The sequence below is a fragment of the Pinus tabuliformis genome, chromosome Q (genome assembly GCF_031772625.1).
Source record: "Pinus tabuliformis cultivar Carrire ecotype Pingquan chromosome Q, CPIR1, whole genome shotgun sequence".
Taxonomy (NCBI): Eukaryota; Viridiplantae; Streptophyta; class Pinopsida; order Pinales; family Pinaceae; genus Pinus; species Pinus tabuliformis.
Genome location: NC_142296.1, coordinates 976,965,846 through 976,991,263, shown reverse-complemented (window position 1 = coordinate 976,991,263; position 25,418 = coordinate 976,965,846). Strand labels below are relative to the sequence as shown.

Genomic DNA, 25,418 nt, shown 5'->3' with positions numbered 1-25,418 from the left:
AATTATCCATAATCTATTAAGTTTCATTTATTATTACATGAATTATATAATTTGCTCCTGCCCCATATATATAGAAAAGCCTGTTTGAGATTAAAATTATATAATATTTAAAAATACATAACTCCACTATAACTTCAATGATGAGTAAAAAATATTGGTATTTTTAGACCTAAAATTATTTTTAGCAAGACTAAACATTAATTAAAAACACATGCCTCTACTGTTATAGTCACACTGATAACCAAAAAAAATATAACTATTTTTATAAATACCATTTAGATTGAAATGTTCTTATAAATAAAAGAAAAATGTTGAAATTCTAAGTAAAACCTAAAAGTAATGTTGATTAGTTGAGAATTTATTTCCTTTAAATATAAAGAAAATTAGCCCACTTATAAAAACCATTACAAAATTAACACTAAATTTACCAACCTATAAAAAAAAATTAACGATAAGAGGATAAAAATGCTTAGGCAATTGTACTTGCCCCGCTTCCAAATGTCCGATCACAAACTTGGACATGAAATCAGTGTCACAAATGACATGGCATACGCTCACATTGATAATGATGTTTGAACTTTGAAGACGCCCAAACCAGAGGCCATGGAACCTGTGCCTAAGATAAAAGAATTACCCCAACATTCACATACCCGCCATGAATAGCAATTGTTCGCTAAATCTCTCAGGTCGCATATAGCTTCCTCAATTCATACTGTTCTCTCGGTCAAAGTGCTCCACAAACACATTTACGCTCCCATATTCAGAAGAGGACACACGGAGTGAGCGAATGCAGCATTATACTCAGAAGGAATTGTCGATCGGGTGTCGATCGGGTGCTGTCAGCTGTGAATCGTGCCGGTTGGATCCGAAGGCGGCAGTTGGTTAAGTTTGATTCGTGGAGCGAGGCGATCGAGCGCCCCTCGCTGAATTTTGATGAGTAGGGTTTGATTGATTGAGGTAGAGAAGGTAAAGATAATGGATAAAATGGAATGGGTTACTATGCAACATCTGGATCTACGACAGGTCGCTCGCGGCGTCAAGCTCCTACAACCTCACTGCGGGGCCTTTCACCATACACAGGCTTTACTTGCCGCGGCAGTGGGGCGGTACATTGTCGGTAGGTCTTTTCGTTTTTTTTTCTCCACCATCGTGTTGTTTTTACAGATCTTAAATCAGGCTTCGTCTTGCTCTGCAATTATAAGCTTAATTTCTTCGTATTTGCTTTTTACGCATAACTAACATCGAAATCAATTCCAATTAGCCGAAACGACCGGACATTGGCAAGGACAACAAATGTTCTAGCTCTTGCTGTGTTTCAGCAAGTTTTGTATATTATATGTTAAAATTATTTCTTTAGCTTTTGAGGGTTCTTCTATTACCTAAGCATCCTACTTTTAATACCACTTGTTGCGGGTAAATTAATTACCCGAGCATCAGTTGCCCAGACATATGTAAAAAATTGTCAGCTCAATCTGAATTCTGTTAATTTATTCCTCTTTATAGGTTTGCCTTATTTTACAGGGTTAGGAAAATGCTTAATTGATTTCAACTGAGCATATTTTCCAGGTCCAAAGTAACTCCTCGACAGAGACTAATTTAAAAACCAATTAGACTGAGAATTGAATTTCAAGAATTCGATTCTCCCTTTGCATAACACAATGCGTACTCCATTTGATACGTGTGGTTCAGATCCTTATATTAATTTATGGTATGTGCTATTGGTTCCAGTGTATATTATCCTTTAATATAGTTATTGCATCATGTCTGTGTGTGTCAGGTCGGGAAAGTAACTCCCAATTGTACGATTTGCATTTATGTGCATCCTTGTATACATGAAGAGGGGGTGACCCTTGGGATTCAAATTCCAAGGTCTCTTCCCGTTTTAACGATTCAAATTTCTCTGTTTATATATTTACATATTTTCGCCCAATCCTTGAGGATTAGGTGTCTAACAGCGTGCAAGCATTTTACAGCACACAATCCTGTGGTTGATTCCCTGGTGTTTGTTGTTGTAACAGCTTTAAGTTGTCAAATAGCTTAGAAGAACTTGAGTTTATAATGTAAAAGCTAAACATGCAAGGATTTTAAAATTCTATACGGGAAAAGGTGAAAGTTGAACTACTCACACTTACAATCTGGACATATTTCCGTTTGTGGCTATAACTTGTCAGGGCTATGTGAGTGTTTAGATGATAGCTGTACCAGAGCCAATAAATGCATTTGAGTTTTACTGATTATAATTTATGTAGGTTATAACTTTATACAGGTACAGTGGATTTGCATATATTCATGGTTCTCAAAACCTGTATGCAACAATCAACCACATGCAATTTTCTGGAGCTTTTGTAGGATTTCTAATTCATACGGCTGTCAGTTGGGAAGTAGTACCAGATTGGATTTATCACATATTAGGCACTTTACCTTATAGTTCTTTCAGGAGCTTTTGCAAACAACGTTTAAACTGTCTTTCTGTTAACTTTTTAAGCAGAAATTTGGAAAGAAGATAGAATCAAGGGGAAATCTATATGTCGAAAGACAAATAAAGATGGTTCATAACTTCAACATGAAACCCATATTTCCAATGTAAAATCTAAGTTTCCATGCAAGAATCCAGTATTGCAGAAATGCATGTATTTTTTTTAACATGTATTTGTCACTATCATGTAAAAGAGGAGCCATTCTCATGTTGACAGCCTAGTCATTTCCTTACATGCCTAGCTTGTTTTCAGTGGTTCAGATTGATTTTCCATTCACTTTATTTTGGACCAAGTCATATGGTCCTAATGTTCCTCAAATTCACAAGGTTTGGTTGGTGACTTCCAAGTTCTATCTATTAATGACCAGGCTAGTGTCACACACCCTATAATAGAGCTAGGTTACAGCAATATTAAGCTTCTGGCAGTTGAGGATCAAAGGCTTCAGTAGTATGCAGGAAGCCAGTGTTTGAAATGTTCATGCATGTTCTGCTAGTATTTCATTATATATCAGACAGTGAATTTTGATGATTGATGAAGTCCTTTTTTTGTGAAGTTAATTTTCATTAATTCTTCAAAATATTGCATTTACAGTGGCCTGATGCCAGCCTTTGGTCTGCCATTGGAGAAACCAGACCAATGGCAGTGCATCAGGCTCTTGTCTTTGGAAAATTCATATCCAAAATATCACAAAAAGGAACAGCATAACAAAGCCATAGCTGTGGCCAGTTATGAAGTCTTAGATGTGTGTACTGACCTATGCTAGAAAGAAAACTGAAACATAAAAACATGAAAGCCATGGGCTTAGATAACATGCAGAAAATTAAGTAGATTTTAAGGGCTCCACCTTTATTGGGGTGTCTTCTGCTTGAGCTGATGTTCCAACCACTCTTGAACTTGATCATGGTGCAAGGCTGATTTCAATTATCAATGCCCTAAGTGCTGTACCTCCAATTGCATTTCGTCCAACATGAGGAGTATTTCATCATTTGCATCATTGTGCTCTAGCAAGACTTTGCTTAACAATGACTTTATATGCCAATAATAGATATAAATCAATTGTGCAGAGGTATTGATTCTACCGATCCCGAGTGTGACTGGTGTCAGGGACCCAGGCCACAACATCAGCTAGAATCTTTGAGTCTAACAAACGTTCTCGCTACTATATCAAATTCTCAGCTTCCTTGAGTTCCTGAACTCCCTCTCTTCCTTATTGTGTCTCCTCTCACCCCATGCAGGGAATGGCATGATGAAGTCTGAAACTCTATTGGAAGGGTAATTTCTTTTCTGCAAAACTGATAGTTAAGAAATTGTTGCTTAATCCAGATTAAACAACATAATGTTAGTTTTTAAAACCCAGCAACTAATTTAATGAAATTTCTGAAAATGAAAGATCCGAATCTGGACTTCCAAAAACTATTCATTAAATATACTGAGTTTCCTAACTGAATATTGCAGCCGAAAAAACAAACTTGAAGACATAAGCACACCATGAAAACAATACACCAGAAATTTGTCAAGGAAACCCCAAGTGGGGAAAACCTACCATCTTGTGTGTTCTTATTATGCTCAGCAAAATATTCAGAAAATATTACAAAGAGGAGGGAAGACTTCCCTTCACTTAGCAAATCCCTCAACACAACTGATTTTCACCCTTCAATCCTACTCGGCCTGCCTGCGTGTGCACTGCACAGAATTGTACAGGCCCTTACGGTCCCTTTACACAGCTGAATGTGGCCTGGCTGAAGATGTATGCTGGCTGGCAATTTATTTTTGAGGCTGTTTGACCTCTCTTTCTGCCCTATATTCACTGATCTGAAAATCCTAGAACACCCTTTCCTATGCTGAGCTGAACACACAAGCTGTCTAGTGCATAATGAGCCTAGTCTGCACCCTTTTCCTCCTTTGGAATCGACCTGGGACCACCATCTCCACGAATGGCTGAGATTAGATCAATGTTTTAAAACTCCAACTCTGACTCGGCCGAGGGTCGACTCCGACTCCGACTCGGTATCGACTCGGCCGGCTCGATTTCAATGACTCGGTCGTTGTAAAAAATACATTAAATATTTTTTTTTAATTTATAAAAAACCATAATATTAAAGGTTTTCATTCATGTTTCCAAACACATAGCATTATAATATAAATAGAAGAAAACTTTTGATCAAAGTAGGCTCATGAATATATCCATATTATCAAAATGGCACCCAGTGCACTGTCCAATACATACATGATGATGATATAGAGATCAAAACAAAAACATATAACCGAGGAGGCTAGAAATGGCCTCTACAACAAAAGTAAACTGTGACCAGTACTATTGGCTACTCCTAGAGGAGCCAAGATCATCTGGCTCAACCTCTGGATCAGAGTCAGACAGGCCAGCCCATGGCTCCTCCTCCTCATCATCTCCAACTACAACTGTAGAAGTGGTAGCACTAGCAGGCTATGCAACAACTGCAAGCTGAGATAGACGATAGATGTGCTTCTGTCGTGGCTGAGCAGAGGAAGCGCCTGCAACTGGAGGACTTGCTGGCCTTGAGGCTGGTACAAGTGGATCAGGATCTGCATTCAACTAAACATTATGTTCGAGTGATGCTATCGTCTCATAATCATAATCAATATCCTCATCAGAAAGAAACTCTGCTGGATGACTCTCCATTGCCCAATTTGATGTTGGATCAATGTCTTCCAACACAATGGGATCTGAATCAGGTCTTTTGTTCAGCAATTGGTTGCGTCTGAGCCGGAGGTTGTATTGGACATAGATTAGATTATTTAACCATTTTTGATCCAAACGGTTTCTCTTCTTCGTGTGAATCCTCTCAAAGACCGACCGATTGCGCTCACACCCAATAGCACTGCAAGTTTGACTCAAAATACGAATTGCAAACTTCTGCAATTCAGGACAATGGCTACCAAAAGCCTCCCACCATTGTGCTGCAAAAAAGCATAGGAATGTAATGAGTTAGCTCAACAAAATTACAAATTATATCTAACTTTCAAATTATAAACGATTTAACAAAATAAGTATTAAGAATTTGGAAATTGAAATTTTTGTTTACTTGGCTCATCTGCTTCCCTTGCAATCTTTGCAAAGTTCTCCCCAAAGGTACCTGAGGCATTGCTGAAGGTTGTGACCTGTCTGTGTATCTCCAGCTGATCACACTCCAATGGGATCATGCGATCAATGCAGTCAATCAATCCATCTCTAACCTCCCCCTTCAAAGCTCATGTTGCCTTAGCTTTATAATGATACCGTGGGTTAAAAAAATACCCATCTGCATGTATAGGGCGACGAAGTTGATTGTTCCATCTTTCATCAATGATTGCCCAAATGGGCCCATACTTAGCCACTTTATCCTTGTATGCCCTCTTTATTTGCTCCTTTGCTTGATCCATAGCCTCATAAATGAAGCCCATAGCCAATTTTTCCCCATCCACCAACCGCAACACCTTAACCAGTGGCTCTGCAAGCTTCACAATCTCTGCTACCTTTCTACAAAATATTTCTTCATTAACTTTTTTTTTCAATTCTTTGCCTTCCTGTTTGTGAGACCACTAGCTTTGATTTCATTCTTCACTGGAAAATATATTTTGCAAGTTTCTATGTTGTGAAAAAATAGATTGCAATGTCAAAAAATGAGTAGCAAATCTAGTGATTGTAGGCCTAATAATATCCCTGCCCCCTGTGTGTCTCCTCATAAGGCTCAAAATCCATGAATGATTGTAGATAAATTTTGTTATGCTTTTGGCATGATCTATAGTGTTTTTGACCCAATCTAATTTGCCAATATCCTCAAGCATGAGGTCTATGCAATGTGCAGCACATGGGGTCCAAAAGATGGTTTTGTGTTTTTCCTCTAATAGTTTACCAACAAGAACATAGTTAGAGGCATTATCTATGATGACTTGAACAACATTAGCCACCCCCACCTCCTCAACAACCTCATCCAATAGTTGAAACGACAATTGTCCATCTTTTACCTTATCAGATGCATCAACTGATTTTAGAAACATGGTTCCCTGTGGGCAGAAGATAAGAAAGTTTATGGTGGTACGGTTCCTTTGATCAGTCCATCCATCTGACATGATGGTACATCCTGTTGTTGCCCATGAGTCCTTGAAATCTTTCAAATACTCATTAATGGAGGCAATTTCTTTCTGCAAACGGTACCCCCTTATCTCATGCATAGGAGGGCCTTTGAAGCCTTTTCTAGCAGCATGTATGGCATCAAACATAGCCTCATAATATGGCGAACGGGAAGCATTGAAGGGGATATTAGAATCATACCACCATCTACATATGTAATCACAAGCAGTCTCCCTCAATTCTTTCTTCCAATGGTCATCTAAAGTGGGTTGCAAAGTTCTGCTACGTTGAGGACCATGTGCATCTGATGGAGAGGAGGGTGTGACAGTGAAATAATTTTTGATATTCATATCACCCTTCTTTTTCATTTTACCTTTATCCTTTTCTTGAATAGACTCCAAAGTGGGAGGAACATATCGGAAGGGGTTGGATGCATCGGTACAAGGGATAGAGGAAGAACCCTCAAATCAAAATGGTGGTTGGTAGCCAACATTTTTTGTATACCCCTCTTCCTCCCAATTTCAGCCTCTAACTCTTTTTGCCTAGCCTTTTCTTCTTTAAACTTCTCAAAGTTCGCTAACAATTCCTTCCTAATCTCCCCAATTTCATCTGATTCACATGGAGTAATTTGGCCTCTAATCCCCGCCAAGTGTTGTTTCAGCCTATTAATGCCCCCAAGACCTTCCTTAATTTTTTCTATGGCAAAATTTGCAATGCATTTGACTATCAACCATTTCAACATATGCCCAAGCAACATCTTTCGCTCTAGGTGCCATTTTTTGACTTGGAAATGAAAGCAAAAATTCTGAAAATGAAAAAAAAATAGCATTGCTTCAATGTTCATTTCTTTCACAAAAAACACTCTTTTCAATTTTTGAATTTGCACATAAAAATTAATAAGCAAAAACAGATTTTTACAAGTGAAAAAAATACCTCTAGGCACAAACTGCCTCCTCAAGGTTTCTCCAACAAACCAACTCCTCAATGCTGCTCCAAATGGCTGCCCAAGAAGCTCCTCACTCCTGCTACAATGCTTTCCCAAGACTCCTCACTGCTACTCCAAAAACAAACTCCACAAGTCCTCACAAACTCTCACTCAAATGCAATGAGATGGCTGTGAGGAGACGAGAGGGGTTGGGTGGGTTTTATAGGGTTTAGGAGAGGGGAATGGACCCCAAAAGACCTATAGGCAAATTAGAAATGTGTTTGGGGTCCCCAAAAAGCAAGTTAAAAAAAATTGTTATTTTGGCCTTTTTCGGGCCGTTGTCACTGAGCCGATCGGGTTATTACCGAGCCGACCAAGTTGTCTAACAACTCGGCCGACTCGGTAATAACCTGGCCAACTGTTCCGGTTCGAAGGCCGAGTCGACCCGGTGGGGGCATGACTTAGACCAACTCGGTTGAGTCGGTTTTGAGCCGACCGTTTTTCAAAATAGTAGATTAGATCTCAATGGATGGTTGAGATCACTTCAATTTTGTGACATTGAGATAAAGTGTAAACTGTGCCTTTGGCCCACTTGTGAGTCCCCCTACTAAATATAGTGGACCTCTAAATTTAGCTAAACCCTTACTCCTCTAACTCCATTTAACACTCCATAGAGAGGAAGGTGTTCTGTACTACACCTAGTCTATCTCTGAAGTAGACAAATCTGCCCCTTGCCAACGGCTTGGTCAAAATATCTGTTGTTTGCTCCTTTGCAGGGATGCACTAGAGTTTGATTTGATCCCTTTGCACACAATCTCTGATATGGTGGTACCAAATCTTGATGTGCTTGGAACGGTGGTGAACCACTAGATTTTCAGAGAGCTTGATGCAACTCTGATTATCACATTGTATGACTGTGGGCTCCAACTTTTGACTGAATAACCCAACAAGTAGTTTCCTCAACCATATGGCCACGCAGGTTGCCACACTGGTAGCCATGTACTATTGATTTTTCTAGTGCAATAAATACAAGCACAATATTTTTGAAAAACTGATAATTACTTCGAATTGTGTTGATATTCTTTTAACTTTTCCAATATATCATTAGGGAATTATACCTCAGAAATTCGACCATTCAAGAACAATAGAACAATAGAGATTTACCCTAGGAGAACTCACTAAGGGAAAAAGCCCAACATCCTTTTCAATAGAGAATTTCTTCTGTTCAACAAGAGACACACCTAGACCTTCTAGTCATTAACTAGGTCAACTTGGCTTTCAACAAATCTTTGGTCAAACCCTACAAGTCAAGCCTTCCAATCTGATCCAACAACACTATCTTTTGATCTGCCCTAGGCCGAATTTTGGCCTCCTTGTTCTGCTTAGAAACCCATAATTTTGGCCCCTGCAGTTGCCCAAAACGTGAGCTTGAGAGAGAGAGAGAAAAAGAGATGTAATTCATCTTTCTTTTCGTCCTTCTTGCCCTTCGCTTGCTTGCCTAGAAGAAACTTGCTTGAGAGAGATGTGAATTACTGCCTTGAGGAGGAGATTGAACTACCTTTATATAGTGATTGGCTGGGTGGAATGGGTGTGACTTTGTCTGGGCAGACTTGACTTGGAGGAAAGCTGACTTGACAAACTTGGAGCCAAAATTTTCAATTTCAAAAATTTGAATTTTCTTCTTTTAAAAGTCCAAATGGGACTTGACTCAAAATATATTTTTCTTTTGACTCTAGCATTTAAAATATGTTTTACAATAATCAATATAAATACATAAAGGGCCAAATATATAGTATAAAGACTAACCATAGTTACAAAATTCAACATGTACTCGACCTCAACTGAGCTCAGTGCCATTGATCTCTGCTTCCTGTTGAACCAGGAAACAATTGTTGACCCAACATTGAAAATACAACTTGAAGTGCTCTTCCTATCTGTTGAACTCCCTACCCAATCTTCATATGTGAAGCCTTCAAGGCCCACACCATCAACTTTCTTGTACAACAACCCATAATTTGTTGTGCCTCTGAGATACCTCAACACGTGCTTGGCAACAACCCAATGTACTTTGCTCAACTCAACCATAAAATGGCTCAATTGGTTAAATGCATAGCAAATGTTGGGTCATGCGTTCACCAGATACATCAATTACCCAATAAGTTGCTTGTAAAGTGTTGCCATCAACTCGCTTTGCTATGGTAGCATCCACCTTCCTCTAGTTTGTGGCTAGAGGCATGGTCATGGGCTTGCACTTCTGCATGTGGAACCTCGTGAGAATCTCTTGCGTGTACCTTCCCTGCCCCAAGAAGACCTCCCCATCACCTTGCCATACCTCTAGCCCAAGGAAATAGTGCATTACTCCTATATCCTTCATCTTAAACTCCTTTGCAAGATCTCTCTTGCAATCACTGATGAACTTCTCGTCCCTTGTCAGTATCAAATTGTTAACATATAACTCAAGAATGAGAAGCTGCCCCCAACCACAATATAATACAAGTTAGGGTCAACTTCACTCTTGGTGAAGCCCAATCCTAGAAGTTAATTGTCTATTCGGGCATACCATGCCCTTGGTGCTTGCTTGAGCCCATAAAGGGCTCTCTTCATCCTTTAAACATGTGTGCCTCTGTTGAAACTTGAAAGTCTCAAACCTCTCAGGTTGCTCAACATAAAGCTCTTCCTCAACATCTCCGTTAAGGAAGGCAGTCTTCACGTCCATTTGGTGGATCTTCCATCCCATTTGCGCTGCAATTGCCAATATGGTCCTATTGGACGAGTACTAGGCCACGGGTGCAAACGTCTTATCGTAGTCTATCCCTTTGACTTGAGAGAACCCTTTGGCCACAAATCTATCCTTACACTTCTCCACACTCCCATCAATTGCGTGATTAATCTTATACACCATCGTGAACCAACCATTGATTTGCCAACTGGTATTGGCACTATCTCCCAAACATCATTCATCATGATAGAGGAATACTCCTCCACCATGGCATGTTGCCATACCTGTTGAGAGGCTGCCTCCTTATAGCAAGAAGTCTCCTAGTCTATCAACTAAGTCATCAATGCCATGTACCCGTGTATCTCTGTGGCTGTTTACTTTGTCTAAATGTGGAGTTGGGGGCTCCAACTCTCTCATGAGCCTCCCTGATCAACTGATTTACCCACTTGCCTTGTCCTCTCCCTGTGTTGGGAGTCACTAGCTAAGTGGGCCCCACTCACTCTACTCTCTCCTCCTGCTTTCTCCTCATTTGCGTGCTAGTTGACCTGCCCAATAATTGGTTGTGATGAAGTTTGAGGAGCTGGCTGAGCCTCCTGCTTGGGAGCTTGTTGCTCCTCCTCCTGTGCTACATATTGCTCACGCTCCAAGGACTTCTTGAGAGCCTTTTCCTCCTCAAACTTCACATCATGCTTGTTCACTGTTTTTCTGAGTGTAGGGACGTACACCCTGTACGCCTTAAATGTTGCTATAGCCCATGAAAATGGCCTTCTTTGCTGTGGGCTCCAGCTTCTTTTGATTATTTGAAGACACCTGGCAGTAAACAAGACTGCCCAAAAATTCGGAAGTGAGACACGTCAAGCTTCTTGCCTATGAAAACTTCCTTTGGTGTGACTTTGCCTAGCACTTTGTGTGGGCTCCTGTTCTGCAAAAAGACTGCAGTGGTGCATGCCTCTACTAAAGAAACATTGGCAACCCCTAGTCGTGCAACATGGCCCTAGTCACTCCAACAATGCTCCGGTTCTTGCTCTCAACCACCCCATTCTGTTGAGGGTTATAAGGCGTGGTGATTGTGAGCTATCTCCTAATGCCCGCCTTGGCACACAAGTCCTTTAAGGCATTGGGGATGTACTCCCCACCATTGTCTTGACCTTGGCGCCTTTATCTTTTTACCTATTTGGTTCTCCACCAAAGCTTTAAACTCCACGAACTTTGAGAATGTTAATTTTCTTGAATCTCTACAACTACTTAGATGAATTTACTAAAATCAAGGCAATTGAAAATTGAAACTAAGTTTAACTTTCACCAAGATACAGGGTTACATGCAACGAAATATAGTTGAGATAAAAACACATGCACACACAATTTGACACTAATGTTTTACCTAGGAAACCCAAATGGGAAAACCTGCTTTCTTTGTTGTGGTCTTATTATTGATTGTTCTTTGAGCAAATAAATCTTTTACAATTTAATGCGCTACTACTGCAACTAGCAAATAACCTTTGAGAAAGCTCTTAGCGTTCTTCTCACTAATCTCAGCTCCACAATTGCTCTTGACCTACTCCTTGATCACTGTTCTCGGTCTTGAGAAGATCCTCTCAACCTTGCTGTTTGATCTCAACCTGCTCCTTGATCACTGCTCTTGGCCTTGAGAAGATTCTCTCAACCTGCTCACATAATTGTTTCCTGGTGAAACTAGTCTTAGCTTGCTCCTCGAATTCCTGATCTTGACTCCTCAACTAATGCGCAATACCATTAACAAAGAATCATTAATCTTTGTGCCTTTGTCCTCTTGCCTTAGTAGATCTTCGATGCATGCAAGGAGGCCAAGTTTGAATGGCTGTTCACACAAGTGCAATGAGTTCCTTTTGCCAGTTAACTGGAGCAAGTCTTAGTTACGCTTGGACTAGCGCTTAGTTAACTGGCTCGAGTTGCTCCGTGATTTCCAGTAGTTGTGAATTGAGTTAACTAAGGACTTAACTCATCCTCTCTTCACTTGATTATGAAGTCTTAACTTGTCCTAATTGAACTGGTCTCTACAATCCTAAATTGTCATACTTGGACTTGTCTCTACCACCTCATCTTGTATCTAACTGAAGAAGACTCCAATGAACTGAAGCTCCAACACTACGCATGGAATCTACTGATGACCATTCTAGTGAACTGGAAATCAACTCATCATAATTGAAGTCTAACTTATGAATTCACATTCATCCTAGAGATAGACAATTCGAAGTCTTTACTGGCTAAGGCACAAACTAGAAGACCTTCCTTTGCTACATTTTCGACATTCCCTCTTAGCGAGGAAGGGATTCTGTACAACTCCTAACTTATCTTTGGAAAACACGAACTTGCCTTTCACTAAGGCCTTCGTCAAGATATCTGCAACCTGCTCATCTGTGGGAATGTGCAATAGCTTTACTATCCCTTTTTGAACATAGTGCTTGAGATGGTGATAACTAATCTCGATGTGCTTGGAGGGTCATGAACAACTGGATTCTCAGAGAGCTTAATGCAACTCTGTTGTCACAGTAAATCATGGTGGGCTCCAACTCTTGCCTGAAAAGACCCGCAAGCAACTTACTCATCCATATGGCTTCACATGCTGCTAAGCTGGTAGCCATGTATTTGCCTCTGGTGAATTGAGAGCAACTGATCTCTGCTTCTTGTTGAACGAGGAAATAACTGCTGATCCAATGTTGAAGACGCAACCTGAACTACTCTTCTGATCTATGGAGCTCTGTGCCCATTTTGCATCTGTGAAGCCATCAAACCTCACTTCATCAACCTGTCTGTACCATAAACCATAATCTATTGTGCCTTTGAGATATCTTGAGACATGCTTGGCAGCAACCCAGTGAACTCTGGTAGGCTCCATCATGAACTGGCTCAATTGATTCACTACAAAACATATGTTCGGTCGTGTGTTGACTAAACACATCAACGACCTAATGATCTACTTGTACGATGTGGCATCTACTAGCTCTACTCTACTAGTGTCCACCTTCCTCTAGTTTGTGACTAGAGGTGTGGTCATGGGCTTGCAATCCTGCATATGATCCTCCTGAGAATCTCTGTAGTGTACTTCCCCTGCCCCAAGAAGATTTCCCCATCACATTGCCATACCTCCAACCTAAGGAAATAGTGCACAAGCCCTTCATCCTTCATCTCAAACTCTCTTGTAAGATCTGCCTTGCAATGCTGGATCAAGCTATTTGCTCCAGTCAAGATAAGATCCTCAACATAGAGCACTAGAATGAGCGGAAGCCCTCCAACCATGATGTAGTATAGGTTGGCATGTGCCTCACTCTTAGTGAAGCTCAATCCATGAAGGCAAGGTTGCACGAAACGGGGAAACGGGTACGAGTTTCCGAAACGGGAAGCGATACGAAACGCGACCTCCCCAAATTTTGGAAACGGGGAAACGCGAATATATATATATATATATATATATATATATATATATTAGGAATTTAAGAAATATGTGCAATCATAAAGCATATATGATACATTCTAATTTATTACATTATGATAAAATTGTCAATTGTCAATGCATAGACTATAAGTATCTAAATTTACATCACATTTACTCATGAATAATCACATAATGAAAATAGAAATATCCAAAATCAGCCACGAGAAATTTCTAATTTTTTGTCTCGTGGTTGATTGGGAGTCTCCTCCTACATAGTCGAATGACCTTAGTGCTCTTGATTAAATACAAGTTTCATACCCTAGTACCCTACATTCTCTTGATTATTGGGAGTCTCCCCTGCATAGAGGGCTTTGTTCTCTCGATTAAATACAAGTTCCATACCCTAGTACATGATAAAATCCAATGGAAACATTTGAAATCCCCCCAATCCTGAAATCCTGAAAAACAGATAAGTCTGCTGGATTTTGATTAAGATCTAAAATTCTACTTTCTCCATATGAAATCCAATGACGGCGAAACCACTCTCAAACATCCTGAGTCATTTCATGGTAATGTTAAAAATTTAAGTAAAAGGATGAAAATGAAAAATAAAGGAGAATATCACTTTTACTTTAAGAATTTAACATTACCATGAACTGCATATCAACACTAGGGCAAACAAATGTAAGAGATCTACATTAGAAAAAAAAATTAAAAAACAAATGTTTTTTTTGGGGAAACGTGGCCCTTACGGCCTGGAAACGCGTTTCCAGGCCGTACGGTACGGGGAAATGCGTTTCGTTTCGTTTCCCCTGGTGAAACGCCCCCTAGGGCCACGTTTCCTGCAACTTAGCCTGAAGGTAGTTGTTAATGCAAGTGTACCATGCTCTCGATGCCTACTTGAGCCCATAAAGATATCTCTTTAGCGAACAAACACGAGTGTCTCTACTAAAAGTTTCAAACCCCTCTTTCTGCTCCATATAAATCTCTTCCTCAACCACCCTGTTGAGGAATGTTGTCTTCACGTCCATCTGGTGGATCTTCCACCCTATTTGAGCTACAAGTGCCAAAATTATCTTGATAGATGAATAACGAGCCACTGGAGCAAATGTGTCCTCATAATCAATGCCCTCAACCTGCGAGAAGCCCTTGGTCACAAACCCGACCTTGTACTTCCCCACACTCCCATTTGCTCCTTCTTCACCTTGTACACCTAGCATGAGCCAACCACTGATTTTACCTCTGGGCATCACACAATCTCTCAGACATTGTTCTTCATGAAGGAGGAATATTTCTCCACGATGGCATCTCGCCAAACCTGTTGAGAGGTTGCCTCCTCAAAACAAGAAGGCTCTTAGTCTAACAACTCAGTCATCAATGCCATGTACCCAGTGTACCTTTGTGACTGCTTTCTCTGCTTGAATGGAGAGCTGGGAGCCTCAACTCGCTCCCGGGCCTCTTGATTCAACCTCTCGCCCCACTTGGCTCTCTTCCTCCTTGTGCTAGGAGTCACTGATTGAGTGGCTACCTCCACTCGTCCTGGTCTCTCCTCCTCATCCTGCAACGACTCCTTTTCATCCTACTGTACGACCTGTTTGCCACTTGGCTGAGACTCAGTCTATGGTACTAATTGAGGTTCCTGCTTGGGAGTGAGCAACTCGTCCTTAGGTACTCCAACTTGCTCTCGCTCCAAGGATTCCCTCAGAGCTCTGTCCTACTCAATCCTCTGTTCCGCTTGATAATCGTCTTCTTGAGTGATGGTATGTACACCTTGTATGCCTGAGGTCTCTCATACTAAACACCAAAAAATCACTTTTCAGTTGTGGGCTCTAGCTTCTTCCTACTCCCTTTGGACACATGGCAATAAACTCTTGTCCTAAAGATGTAGAAGTGAGAAACATCGGGCTTCTTTCCTGTGAAAGCCTCCTTCAATGTAACTCGTCCAAGCACCCTGTGTGGGTCTCTATTCTGCATAAATACTACAGTGTTGCATGCCTCTGCCCACAAGAACATGGGCAACCCCTGGTCATGCAACATGGCCTTGGCGGCTCCAACTATGTTGTGGTTCTTCCTCTCAACCACTCAATTCTGTTGAGGGCTATGGGGCACTGTAAGCTCTCTCCTAATGCCCTCCTTGGCACACATGTCCCTGAAAGCATTAGAGACTATTCCTTGCCAGTTTCACTCCTCAATGCTTTGATCTTCTTCCCAATTTGGTTTTCTGCCAAGGCCTTTAACTCCATTAACTTGGAGAAGGCCTCCTCCTCCTTCACAAAGATCTTGTTTTCCAGGAATAGTAATCTATGAAAGTGACATAGTACCTCTCTCACGAGGGATGGAGAAGAGAAGGGCCCAGATATGTCTGAATGTAGTAGCTCCAAAATCCCTTTGGCTTTGTTGTCTCGGCCCTGAAAAGATGACTTGGCATACTTGCCAAGTGTGTAGCCCTTGTACACTTCATGTTGGTCAATACTGCATGGTGGTAGCCCTGTGGCTATCTGTTGAAGGATCGTTAGCCCCCCTTGATGCAAATGCCCCATGTGTCTGTGCCAAAGCTCCCCCACATCTCTGCTATGCTCACGTCTTGCCTTGTTGCTCAAGGAGATGTACTCCCCATAGTTGTCTTGACCTTAGCGCCTTTATCTTTTTACCTGTTTGGTTCTCCACCAAAGCTTTAAACTCCACGAACTTCGAGAATGTTAATTTTCTTGAATCTCTACAACTACTTAGATGAATTTACTAAAAAACAAGGCAATTGAAAACTGAAACCAAGTTTAACTTTCACCAAGATACAGAGTTACATGCAACGAAAAATAGTTGAGATAAAAACACATGCACACACAATTTGACACCAATGTTTTACCTAGGAAACCCAAATGGGAAAACCTGCTTTCTTTGTTGTGGTCTTATTATTGATTGTTCTTTGAGCAAATAAATCTTTTACAATTTAATGCGCTACTCAACTAGCAAATAATCTTTGAGAAAGCTCTCAACTTTCTTCTCACTAATCTCAACTCCACAATTGCTCTCGACCTGCTCCTTGATCACTGCTCTCGGCCTTGAGAAGATTCTCTCGACCCTGCTGTTTGATCTCGGCTTGCTCACACAATTGTTTCTTGCTAAAACTATTCTCAACTTGCTCCTTGAATTCACGATCTTGGCTCCTCAACTAATGCGCAATACCATTAACAAAGAATCATCAATCTTTGTGCCTCTGTCCTTCTCTTGCCTTAATAGATCTTCGATGCATGCAAGGAGGCCAAGTTTGAATGGCTGTTGACACAAGTGCAATGAGTTCCTTTTGCTAGTTAAATGGAGCAAGTCTCAGTTACGCTTGGACTAGCTCTCAGTTAACTAGCTCGAGTTGCTCCTTTATTTCCAGTAGTTGTGAATTGAGTTAACTAAGGACTTAACCCATCCTCTCTTCACTTGATTCTCAAGTTGTAACTTGTCCTGACTGAACTGGTCTCCGCAGTCCTAACTCGTCATAGTTGGACTTGTCTCTATCACCTCATGCTGTATCTAACTGAAGAAGACTCCAATGAACTGAAGCTCCAACACTACGCATGGAATCTACTTATGACCATTCTAGTGAATTGGAAATCAACTCATCATAATTGAAGTCTAACTTATGAATTCACATTCATGCTAGAGAAAGACAATTCGAAGTCTTTACTAGCTAAGGCACAAGCTAAAAGTCCTTCCTTTGCTACATTTTCAACATTCCCTCTTAGCGAGGATGGAATTCTGTACAACTCCCAACTTATCTTTGGAAAACATGAACTTGCCTTTCACCAAGGCCTTCGTCAAGATATCTGCAACCTGCGCATCTGTGGGAATGTCCGGTAGCTTTACTATCCCTTTCTGAACATAGTGCTTGAGATGGTGATAACCAATCTTTATGTGCTTGGAGGGTAATGAAAAACTGGATTCTTAGAAAGCTTAATGCAACTTTGATTGTCACAGTAAATCATGGTGGGCTCCAACTCCTGCCTGAAAAGACCCGCAAGCAACTTACTCATCCATATGGCTTCACATGCTGCCAAGCTAGTAGCCATGTATTTGGCCTCTGTTGAACTGAGAGCAACCTAAGTCACCGGATTCGTCCTAAACCCCCTGCGAATCCCGAATCCGGCGAATCCGACACGATTCGGTCCGGGTTCGTGTCCAAATCACAGGACACGTCGTGTCCATTTCGGACACGTTGTGTCCGAGGGCGTGTTGCGATTTTCAAAAGCGTGTCGCGATTTTAGGACACGTGTCCGGTTTCCAGGACTCGCTAAGCTCAGCGCGGGAATGAAAAGGGCATGTTTGCTCATTAAAATTGTCATTTGGCAAGTGATTTGTGCTGTTGGCAAGTGATTTGTGCTGTTGGAGCAAGGAGTAAAACATTTTGGCAGCTTCATGATCAAGTCTAGGCCCTAGTATTGATATGCTATTCATGGTAATGTTAAATTCTTAAAGTAAAAGTGACATTCTCCTTAATCTTCATTTTCATCCTTCTACTTAAATTTTTAACATTACCATGAAATGACTCAGGATGTTTGAGAGTGGTTCCGGCCTCATTGGATTTCATATGGAGAAAGTAGAATTTTAGATTTCATTCAAAATCCAGCAGACTTACCAATTTTTCAAGATTTTAGGATTGGGGGATTGCAATGTTTCCATTGAATTTTGTCATGTATTAGGGTATGGAACTCGTATTTAATCAAGAGCACCAAACCAAGAGCTTCTGAATATGTCGCTCCCGCTCCCGTTTTCGCTCCCGCTCCCCGCTTTTGCTCCCGCTCCCAAGTAACACTGTTCCTGATGATATGGGTCTGGACACCACTGTTGAGTTGGCATTGGCGAACATGGATCTCAATGATCCAGTGCTAGAGCCTGTTACATTTGATGACTTAGAGGGGTCAACCTCCATACCAGCAGATGCAGAGGCGACTATGGATACAACAGAGTAGGAGGATGTAGAGGAGAGCAGTGGGGACCATGATGATGGGGACAGTGATGCTGATTCTGATGTTGATTGATGCCTTGAGGCTTGTATACCTGTAGTTGTTTTATATTTTCTATTTCTATTTGCCATTGGCATTGCACCAACACTACCTATGTAACACATTTTGATTTGATGACTTAATGAGAAAACTACAGTTGTCAGTGTGTTTATCTTACTATCTTGTAGTTGTAAGTTGTCTTTCAGTTATGAATTATGAATCATGATTTAAATTTTTAATAGATTTATCATTTATGTGACCAGTACCACTGACATTTATTTGAATTTTGTATGTACTATGCATGCTAATAGCTATAGATGAAGATCTATGTTTGAAATCAATAAATTTGTATCATTAATTAAAATTTGTGTAAGAAATATGATAATATCTAATTTTTAATATATATGTATATATATATATATATATTTTTAATAAAATAATATATAACGTGTCCTAACGTGTCCTGTTCCGGGGGTCAGCGTGTCCGAATCCGACACCACGAATCTCGAATCCTACGTGTCCCGAATCCCCGTGTCAGGTGACTTACAGAGCAACTGATCTTTGCTTCTTGTTGAACGAGGAAACAACTGCTGACCCAATGTTGAAGACGCAACCTGAACTACTCTTCCGATCTGTGGAGCTCCGTGCCCATTTTGCATCTATGAAGCCCTCAAGCCTCACTCCATCAACTTGTCTGTACCATAACCCATAATCTATTGTGCCTTTGAGATACCTTGAGACATGCTTGGCAGAAACCCAGTGAACTCTGGTAGGCTCCATCATGAATTGGCTCAATTGGTTCACTACAAAACATATGTCAGGCTTTGTGTTGACTAAACACATCAATGACCCAGTGAGCTACTTGTACGATGTGGCATCTACTTGCTCTACTCTACTATTGTCCACCTTCCTCTAGTTTGTGACTAGAGGTGTGGTCATGGGCTTGCAATTCTGCATACGAAACCTCCTGAGAATCTCTGTGGTGTACTTACCCTGCCCCAAGAAGATTTCCCCATCACACTGCCATACCTCTAGCCCAAGGAAATAGTGCATAATCCCTACGTCCATCTCAAACTCTCTTGCAAGCTCTGCCTTGCAATGCTAGATCAAGCTGTTTGCTCTAGTCAAGATAAGATCGTCAACATAGAGCACTAGAATGAGCGGAAGCCCTCCAACCATGATGTAGTATAGGTTGGCATGTGCCTTATTCTTATTGAAGCTCAATCCCTGAAGGTAGTTGTTGATGCAAGTGTACCATGCTCTCGGTGCCTACTTGAGCTCATAAAGATATCTCTTTAGCGAACAAACATGAGTGTCTCTACTAAAAGTTTCAAACCCCTCTTTCTGCTCCATATAAATCTCTTCCTCAACCACCTCGTTGAGGAATGTTGTCTTCACGTCCATCTGGTGGATCTTCCACCCTATTTGAGCTACAAGTGCCAAAATCGTCTTGATGGATGAATAACGAGACATTGGAGCAAATGTGTCCTCATAATTAATGCCCTCAATCTGCGAGAAGCCCTTGGCTACAAACCCGACCTTGTACTTCTCCACACTCCCATTTGCTCCTTCTTCACCTTGTACACCTAGCATGAGCCAACCACTGATTTTCCCTCTGGGCGTCACACAATCTTTCAGACATCGTTCTTCATGATGGAGGAATATTCCTCCATGATGGCATCCCGTCAAACTTGCTGAGAGGTTGCCTCCTCATAAAAAGAAGGCTCTGAGTCTAACAACTCAGTCATCAATGCCATGTACCCATTGTACCTCTGTCGCTGCTTGCTTTGCTTGAATGGAGAGCTAGGAGATGGAGGAATATTCCTCCATGATGGCATCCCGTCAAACCTGCTGAGAGGTTGCCTCCTCAAAAAAATAAGTCTCTGAGTCTAACAACTCAGTCATCAATGCCATGTATTCGGTGTACCTCTGTGGCTGCTTGTTTTGCTTGAATGGAGAGCTAGGAATCTCAACTCGCTCCCGGGCCTCTTGAATCAACCTCTCGTCCAACTCGGCTCTCTTCCTCCTTGTGCTGGGAGTCATTGACTGAGTGGCTACCTCCACTCGTCTTGGTCTCTCCTCCTCATCTTGCAACGACTCCTTGTCATCCTATTTTACGACTTGTTTGCCACTTGGCTGAGACTCAGTCTTTGGTACTAGCTGAGGTTCTTGCTATGGAGTGAGCAACTCCTCCTTAGGCACTCAAACCTGCTCTCGCTCCAAGGACTCCCTCAGAGCTTTGTCCTCCTCAAACCTCACGTTCCGCTTGATAATTGTCTTCTTGAGTGATGGTATGCACGCCTTGTATGCTTGAGTTGTCTCATACTGATCAACAAAAAATCACTTTTCAGCTGTGGGCTTTAGCTTCTTCCTACTCTCTTTGGACACACGACAATAAACTCTTGTTGTAAAGATGCAGAAGTGAGAAACATCGGGCTTCTTTCCTGTGAAAGCCTCCTTCAGTGTAACTCGTCCAAGCACCCTGTGTGGGTCATGTGAAAGGATGCTCGAAAATCAATGTACCACACGTTGCCGCCCACTGAGCTTGCCATGCAAGGCATTAATGAGAAATCCTTCTCATATTGAGAAGTAAAATCATCTACCTTTGTTGATGTTGCCACATGATCCTTATTAGACCCCTTCTTCTGGTTAGGACACTTAGTGGCATAGTGTCTGAACTAGTGGCAAGAGAAGCATTTGATCTTTCTCAGATCATTCTTCTTCTTCTCTCCCTTCTAACTGGACTCGGCCTTGTCTTGGCTCTTCTTGCCATTGGCCTTACTTCCTTTCCTTACCGAGGCAAAGTTCCCCTCATCCTCTGTCTTCACTAAAACTCCATCTCTTGCCCCCTTCCAGATTTCTTCTTGGACGCAGTCTCCCCACAACCTTTCCTAGTTGGGAAGATTCTCTCTACCACTGGTTGCATCTCCTTGAAATTCTCCCAAGACATATGAAGTCCTAGTAGTGCAAGACTCACAAGGTCTTTGTCTGCTATAGTCTCGCTCACTCCAACTAACTCATCCTGAACCTAGGTGAACTTGAAAAGCTATTTAATGATGGGCTCTCCTTTACTCATATAGATATTTCTTAGCTTCTCTTTCAAGCAATGTGGAAAAAGTCTGCAAAAAATCGGGATTAAATCCTAAAATTGCGATTTTTTCAACAAAACGATTTAATCCTCCTATTTTTTGTAGACTTTTTCAAAAACGAAAAAATCGCGATTTATTTGCTATATGCCCGATTTTATTGGGAGTCGACCTAAAAAGTCGGCCATCTCTGCTGAATGTGGGATATGGCAGTGGTGTTTAAGGGCTATCATATAGTGATTTGACAATCTAAATTACTATGAGTTGCCACTACTGTTAGAGCTGTTATACGATGAATTTGACGAGGCAAATTTGCTGTGAGGAGGTTGAACAATAAGGGTTTTGGACAACTAGTATTCAGTGTCTTGGAAGGGCTAAACCATTGTGAGTTGATGATATACTTTGATGTGGATTGTACAGTGATTTGGTGGTCAAATCCACTTGAGAAGTAGATTTGGTTAGGGCTGAGTATATTGTGTATTTTGGAGCAGCAAATACTCAGTGAGCAATTGATGGCAAATGAGGCAAAGGACTTGTCAGGTGTCAAGGACAAAAAATGCAAAAGGGGTTGATCTAGATGGGCTACTTCAACCAGTAAGCTATATGTTTGTTCTTGTCTATTTCTCATTCGATAGATTGCAGATCTGATGTTACAGACTACAAGCCCTAATGGACTGTGGATACTCTAGATGTTAAAAAAAATGAATATTTTTGTGTTTTTTTTTTTTTTTATTTTGCCGAATTTTTCAAAAAACTCCCGACTTTAACGAGTTTTTCAACTTTTGGACCCTTGCCGATTTAATCCTGACTTAGACTTTTTCCACATTGCTTTCAAGGCAAGTTTCTTGTCATCACTGGATCCCTAATTGAAGGCTAAGATGGCTGTCCACATCTCGTATGCTATCTTCTTCCCATGGAGATGATAGATAATGTGATTGTTGACCCCCTAAAGATTGACCCTCTTGGCCTTGGTGTCATTCTTGTTATGCTGGATCAATTGTTGGGCATCTGTAGGCACAGTTTGTGGGTTCTTCGCAAATTCTAACACCCCATTATCTTCCAACACCACTGAAATCTGCTCCCTCCATGAGCAGAAATTAGAGGTTCTCTCTAAACAGTGATTTACCCTTAGTCCTTGGAATGACATACTTCTATACAAAATAGTGTTCTTCAAACTCTAGCACAAGCCTATTGACTGAACTCCGCTCTTCACTGATTGAACAATCTTGGTGCTGGTTTTTATACAGAGTGTGGCTCTAATACCATGTAAATTTCTTGAAACTCTGCAACTACTTAGATGAATTTACTAAAAAATCAAGGAAACTGAAAACTAAAACCAAGTTTAGCTTTCACTAAGATACAAAGTTTCTTAACATTCAACAGGCGACGAAAAATAGTTGAGATCAAAACACATGCACACAAATTTGACACCAGTGTGTTACCCAGGAAACCCAAATGGAAAAACCCGCTTTCTTTGTTGTGGTATTCTTATTGATTGTTCTTTGAGCAAATAAATCTTTTATGACTCAATGCACTGCTACTACAGCCAACAAATAACCTCTGAGAAAGCTCTCGACTTTCTTCTCACTAATCTCAACTCCACAATTGCTTTCGTCCTGCTCTTTGATCACTGCTGTCTGCCTTGAGAGGATGCTCTCGGGCTTGCCTTTTGATCTTGGCCCGCTCACACAATTGTTTCCCATTGAAACTAGTCTTGGTCCACTCCTCGAATTCATGATCTTCTCTCCTCAACCAATGTGCTTACCATCAACAAAGAATCGTCAATCTTTGTGCCTTCGTCCTTCTCTTGCTTAGTAGATCTTAAATGCATGCAAGGAGGCTAAGTTCGAATGGCTGTTCACACAAGTTCAATGAGTTCCTTTTGCCATTCAATTGGATCAAGTCTCAGTTACACTTGGACTAGCTCTCAGTTAACTGGCACGAGTTGCTCCTTAATTTCCTGTAGTTGTGAACTGAGTTAATTGAGGACTTAACTCGACCTCTCTTCACTTGTCTCTGAAGTCTTAACTCCTCCTAATTGAACTTGTCTCTGCAGTCTTAACTCCTCCTAACTGAACTTGTCTCTGCAGTCTTAACTCGTCTGAACTGGACTTGTCTCTGCCACCTCATCCTGTGGTCTAACTGAAGCAGACTCCAACGAACTAAAGCTCCAACACTACGCATGCAATCTACTGATGACCATTGTAGAGACAATTATAAAGTGTTGTAGCCAACCCAATTTTCATGTTTTGCATAGTTTAATGCCCAAAACCATCATAAAACATACCACTGATTTTTTTATCAGATTTAAATTTACATGAAAACAAAGGAGCTACTCTACCATTTTCTTTTTTAGCTAATACAAGGAAAAATAAGCAAGCATACACATAAATTTAACACACTTATTTTTGGTCAACTTGACCCTAGAAAAACCCACAAGGGGAAATCTAGTTCTTCTAGGAGGATTTTATTGCTTAGATATTTTTAAAATGGGCATAACCAAAAAACTTAAAATGCCCATAATGGCATCAAAAAGCTGTCTTTGGGATATCCTGCTCACGCACCTTGATCTGGTGATACCCCGAATGCAGGTCTATCTTAGAGAAGTACTTGGCTCCTCTAAGCTCATCCATCAACTCATCAATCCTAGGAATGGGGTAATGGTTCTTCATAGTCTTCTTATTGAGGGCCTGAAAATCAATGCACATCCTCAACGTGCAATCTTTCTTCTTCACCAGGACAACTGATGAAGCAAAAGGGCTAGAATTGGGCCTGATATGCCCGAATGCCAACAACTCCTGAATGGCCCGCTCGATCTCATACTGGTAGGCCTTGGGATGTTTGTAACGGGTTGTAATGATTGCCCGCACCCTTGGCTCTAGCTCAATGTTGTGCTCAAATCCTCAGTTTGGTGGCCGTCCTGGTGGGATGTCTCCAAACACTGTTGGGTACTTGCCCAAGATACCTTGAATATCTAGATGAGGTGGCTTGGGTTGACCCCCAACTTAGAAATCCTCAACCCATTGCCCACTCGAAGTCCCCATCAGTGTTTTACAAACCGGCCGTTTCGAAACCGAAACGGCCGAGTCGAACCGAGTCGATTGCTGGAGGAGTGACCCGGCCAAGTAACCGGTCCGGTTGACCGAGTCACACATGACTCGGTCAACCCGGCCGGATCCAATTTGACTCGGCCGAGTCACAAGGGGACGGCTGGGCAGGTCAGCGAAGTCCATTCTCAAGCTAATAAGGACTGTTCTTGCAGACTTGCACAACTGTATGAGGCTTAAAACTCTGAATCATTTAGCTCTGTGATTGGCTTAGTCAATGAGATCCGTTTCGCATTTATTACCTACTTATTGCACTGAAGTATTGATCCTTTATATACATCATCATCTACAAAGTTCAAACTTCAAACGTGGTCTTCTATTCACAATTGAATTTCCAAGGTGACTTGACAAGCAGATTGAGTAGGACTACATCATCAATCATTACTTCAGCAGTGCCTCCAATAGTAGCAGTTAGAAATTAATGGTAGGCACCTTCTGACAGTGTAAGGTTCAGTGGCTTATATTGCAGCAGTGAGAGGTTCATGTTTCATTGGTTTGCAGTAAGGGTATTCACATTGCAGTTGTGAGTCTTGATGATTCTAAGTGAAAAGACAGAGGCACTGTATGTAGTAGCATTCCTCTTATTGACTGAAGTTGAAGATTTGTAGAAG

At 41.2% G+C, this 25,418-nt stretch overlaps 1 protein-coding gene across 1 annotated transcript in view; it reads left to right on the top strand.

Annotated features, from left to right (window-relative positions):
• The first annotated feature begins 522 nt into the window (after positions 1 to 522).
• LOC149222743 (Transducin/WD40 repeat-like superfamily protein) overlaps positions 523 to 25,418 on the top strand; it is a 240,266-nt gene continuing 215,370 nt past the window's right edge. Inside the window, exon 1 of the mRNA XM_089385608.1 lies at positions 523 to 1,117. Within this exon, the coding sequence (XP_089241734.1) occupies positions 976 to 1,117 (142 nt within the window). The 5' untranslated portion in view covers positions 523 to 975. The remainder of the gene's footprint in view (positions 1,118 to 25,418) is intronic.